We start from the raw sequence: 4740 nt of genomic DNA on the forward strand, positions 1-4740 counted from the left end.
GGGGTAGGTAGTTAAAATTAGTACACCTTGGGAGTGTACCCAGGGGACACAATCCAATTAATTAAGCATGTGGCCACCAATATTAATTTCGCGTGATGGAGAAATAAAGAAAACAGAACAATACTTGTTATAATAATATGTATTATGTATTTATTATACATAGTTATATTTTAAAAAGTTGTCTTTTATAACTATACTTCATTATGAAAAAAAAATGAATCTCATTCGTCTTTCTCCTCTCGTTTCTTCCCCTCCCTCACTACAACATATATGGAGGAGTTGGTTGGACAATAGCTCTTCCATACAATAAAACCAAAGTGCTTATAATCTTGAACCACATAAACTTACCAAAACATTCACTTATTAACATTAACACAAGTATAACAACATTAACATAGCCAGTGAAATTTTACAAAATAGAGTCTGAGAAAGATAGATTGTACGCAAACTTTATCAGTATCTCGTAAATGTAGAAAGACACAAAGTATAACTAATTTGAGAAACAAATACATGACCAGATTATAAAAGACTAACCCACATGACATAAAGATACGTCTACCACACTACCATCAGGGAGCCCCACATAATCCAATATCTTGTTCATTACAAATAGTGCAAGATCCAACAAATTAAATCCCTATCATTTTTCAATTGCCACCCAACAATATAAGTTTTTTTTTTTTCAAAAATAAATTAAAAGATTGAATTTAAACAGGGCAGTTTAATTGTGGTATTATGTCATCGATTAGCCATTTTGTTAACCAACTGTATGCCTTTTGTGTTAAATGAAGTCCATCCCAACTTATGTAAATATTCGGGTCTGCACACGCTTCGACTCCTGGATCACCACATTTCATATCTTCTCTATAATTGTAGTCTCCGCCTATTCCACAACATGGTTTCAGTACAAAATTTTTGTCGAATCCTGAAAATTTATTTTAATAAAAAGAGTTAGTAAATTGCATGATTTTCTTCACTTTATCTAATCGTCCGTTGAGCCATTAAAATATGTTCGGCCATGTGGTTGGCCCAACCCAACTTGTATATGAAAGAGAGATTTTAGCACTTACCAAGAGCAACAACATTTTGTCGAAGCCAGAGATATGCACTGTAGTAGTCACCGTAAATGATTGAAATGTTTGGATACTCTCTCTTCAACATGTGAATTCCTCGTTTCAAATAATTGTTGTAATACATTATAAAATTGTTCCACTCTTTCACGCAACCATACTCATCGTAGGTAGTTGATGGTCTGGTACCAAATATCGTCAGGATAACCGGGTTACAACCCGCTGGAATATTACCTGGAACTACAATTCGAGTAGCTCCAAAACTTATGACTCTCTGAAAAAAAGTCATAGTTAGTAAACAAATTTCAAGAGATCAAAACATAACAACGATATATATATACTTACTCTAACACCACGAATGATGGCATGAACAATATCAGGCACCATTCTTCGCAACTCTTCCATAGTTTTACCTTGATTTAAGCCATAAGTGAGTTCATCTCCTCCTATTTCTCCAACTAGGAAAAGTGAATTTTCCAAATATTTTGGACAATCTATCAACAAAATTAAGTAGAAAAAACATCAATGTAAATAATTAATAGCTTATTATATACTATAATATAATTCCTTACCCGTAGAGCAAACTGAATTGAAATGAGAAGACATCCATTGAAGTTGCACACTTAATGTACTATTTGTGTATGACATATGAATTTTCTTCTTTGCTAAGGATTCGACTGATAAAGCAGTAGCCCCTGATACAGCGAAATTCGCACCATGACTAAAATCTGCATTTTCTTCTAACGACGGATTTAGGAGAGGAAGACCACATTCCAGCGCTGTATATTATATTATCAGAGACATAATTAGTTGTGGATTCAACGTACGTAAATATATATATATATACGTACCAATGAAATCAATCATGAGCAATCCATTAGAACAACGCCCCGTTACTGCTTTCTGGTAAAAATTCATTCCATATGGAGGGAATCTACACCCAGAATGAGCTCTACAATACGTCTCTCTCAGGCAGTTTCCGGTATCCGAAAGTGAATCACCAAACTGATAAATTCTATTAATTCCACACTTTTTCATTTTTCCTTCTTCAAGCTTTATTAATAATTTTTCTGCGTCACCTTGAAGAAGCAACAAACTCATTATTATTATTATTATCAAGAGATGAAGCACTACTACAACTCTAATTGTGAATGCCATGATCCAACCTGAATTCTTACGATTAGTAGAATATTTGTGGTTGGTTATATAGAGTACAAGTGTCAAATGCTACGGTTCGGTCGGTTATTTTTAAAAAATTATACCATCTCAATTTTTTGGGTATTATATAATATATAACCAAAATTAGATTTTTTAAAATCATTCCAATCATATCGGTTGGTTAATTTTCAATTTTTTTTTACTTTTTAAATTTCACCTCAAAATATAGTACTATTAAAATATTTCTTTCGCAAATATGTTCTTGAAGAAACACTTTAATTCTTCACCAAGAAGACAAGAATGTAAAACTTTATTGTCGTATTGTTTGATCTTAAATATTTAATTGGAGTGTTTGTATAGGGTTTGTTGTATTGTTTGATAGAGTATCTATTACAGTGTCTTTTAATTTTAAACTAATTAAGTAAAAACTAATTAAAGAGAAAAGTCTCAAAGTCGTCTAGTCACCACTGACCTAGGTTATATTTATAGTTGAAAAAATGTTATAAAACATATTTATTTATTAAATTTAACATATTGTTAATTTACAAAATATATTTACATACGGTTATTCGGTTCGGTTCGGAATTTTTTCAATTTTTTTCATAAATTAAAATAATCATCACAATTGTTCGGGACGATTATACACTTGGATAAAAGTTTACGATTTTATTGAAAAAACAATATAAATCAATTAGATTCAATGGATTTTTTATATTCTTGACACCCTCAATAGAGAGGAGGATAAGAATGGCAGGACCACGTACATGACATTAAAAAAAAAATTCTCAGCTAAATATAGCAAGTCGATCGGACAACAATCGTTACCTTTTGTGTACCTCAGAAAATGATTCATGCATCAGTAATTTATTCTGCTTATTTAAGTGAGACGTACTTGTTGAGAACTAGCTAATTTAATGCCAGTATACCATAAGACCTATTATCTTTCAATTTGTATATCCTAGTAATGTAAAATAATTATTTTACTTACATGACTACATTAGTACAAAAAAGTGGAAGTTGTAATATGAAAAAGAGATAAAAGGGTAAAAAAAAAAACACATTTAAATCATTCATTTTTTTAGTTTCATACCTAAACTATTAAAATTATAAGTTTCATATCTAAATTATCACTTATTAGATTGAGAGCCCTCGATAAGAAAATTTGTAACTCGTCCATGGTTTTACCTTGCTTTAAACCATAAATGAAGTCATCTCCAAGTTTGAAATATGACTTTACCAAATATTTTGGGCAATCTAGTAACTGGAGTTAATAATAATAATATTAATAATAATAATAATTATTATTATTATTAATTATTATTATTATTATTAATATTATTATTATTATTATTAATATTATTATTATTATTATTGTTGTTTTTTTTTAATTATTATTCTTATTAATGTTATTATTTTTTATGTTATTGTTATTGTTATTGTTATTGTTATTGTTATTGTTATTGTTATTGTTATTGTTATTTTTATTATTATTATTGTTGTTGTTGATTGAACCACACAAATTAACTAAACCATGTTAAATGTTTGTATGTATTTGGGCTAACCCATCGGTGGCCCCCTAAACTTGGCACAATCTTTCACTTAGACATCTCAACTGAAGGATTTTCCTTTTAAACACATCATGTTGCGTTTCGTTGTGTCATTTTGACACTTTTTGCTGACTAAGCATAGTACGTGTGCTACACGAATTTTGAGCGCGTCAGTGACTTTTTTTGTAAATATTCTGAATTTTTTTGTAAATATTTTCTTCTCCTTCTTGTTCCTTGCTTTCTCCCTTCCATCTTCTCCACCTTCTACCATCCTCCATCACCACACAACTTTTTTAAAAAATTCTACAATATTTTACTAGGTTACACTCTTTGATTCTTCCATCTTCTTTGAAAATCGAATTTGCATCTTGATTCATATTAAAAAACAAAATCGATTTCGAGGGAACAAAAAAAGAAATCAACTTCTTTCAAATGAAAAAAATTGATTTACATTCTTACCTTCTCCATTGAAAATTAAATTGATTTCAAGGAATAAAAAAGAAATAAAGAACAACCTCCAATGAAAAAAAAAAGAAATTTATTTTACATATCCTTCATTGTAAATCCCAATCGTAGTAGCACAAGAAATCATCTTCTTTTAAATGTCATATAAAAACTTTTCGATTTGGTATGATTTCCCTTATTCTCCAAAACGTATTTTACTTTGTAAACTAACCTATGTTCTTGCCTTTTTGATGGAGAAGAACAGATGAAGGGGAAGGAGGCGCAAGAAGAAGAAGAAAAGAGGTGGGGGCATGGGGTTTGGGATCTGGAAGAAAGAAAAAAAGAAAGTAAAATTGAGATTTTTAAAAATAAAATAAAATTTCCACGTGTCACATATCAATTTGTTTATTTTTCCACATAAGTGGCGTCTGGATGTACGCTCTTAAAATGCGGTTTTGAAAATATAAAAAGTGTCAAAATGACACAATGAGGTTTGACATGAGGTGCTTAAAATGAACAAA

General features: G+C 30.2%; 1 protein-coding gene across 1 annotated transcript; it reads right to left on the reverse strand.

Moving 5' to 3' along the window:
- Nucleotides 1-689: 689 nt before the first annotated feature.
- Nucleotides 690-2228, reverse strand: LOC102600812 (GDSL esterase/lipase At5g03980-like). The gene is made up of 5 exons (XM_006367784.2): nucleotides 1922-2228; nucleotides 1643-1849; nucleotides 1416-1564; nucleotides 1071-1344; nucleotides 690-925 (listed from the first exon to the last, which is right to left on the reverse strand). Exons 1-5 carry the CDS (start codon nucleotides 2226-2228, stop codon nucleotides 708-710), a joined length of 1155 nt encoding a protein of 384 aa, XP_006367846.1. The 3' UTR covers nucleotides 690-707.
- Between the last annotated feature and the right edge of the window lie 2512 nt (nucleotides 2229-4740).

This window comes from Solanum tuberosum, unplaced genomic scaffold (assembly GCF_000226075.1).
Source record: "Solanum tuberosum cultivar DM 1-3 516 R44 unplaced genomic scaffold, SolTub_3.0 scf01004, whole genome shotgun sequence".
Lineage (NCBI taxonomy): Eukaryota > Viridiplantae > Streptophyta > Magnoliopsida > Solanales > Solanaceae > Solanum > Solanum tuberosum.

What these genes read in the sequence shown, in the direction of transcription:
- LOC102600812 (XM_006367784.2), bottom strand. Translation starts at nt 2,228, where the DNA reads ATGGCATTCACAATTAGAGTTGTAGTAGTGCTTCATCTCTTGATAATA. An exon ending in GCTCATGATTGATTTCATTG is followed by an intron (nt 1,850 to 1,921) that starts GTACGTATATAT and finishes TATAATATACAG; the next exon opens with CGCTGGAATGTGGTCTTCCT. An exon ending in CCATCATTCGTGGTGTTAGA is followed by an intron (nt 1,345 to 1,415) that starts GTAAGTATATAT and finishes ACTTTTTTTCAG; the next exon opens with AGAGTCATAAGTTTTGGAGC.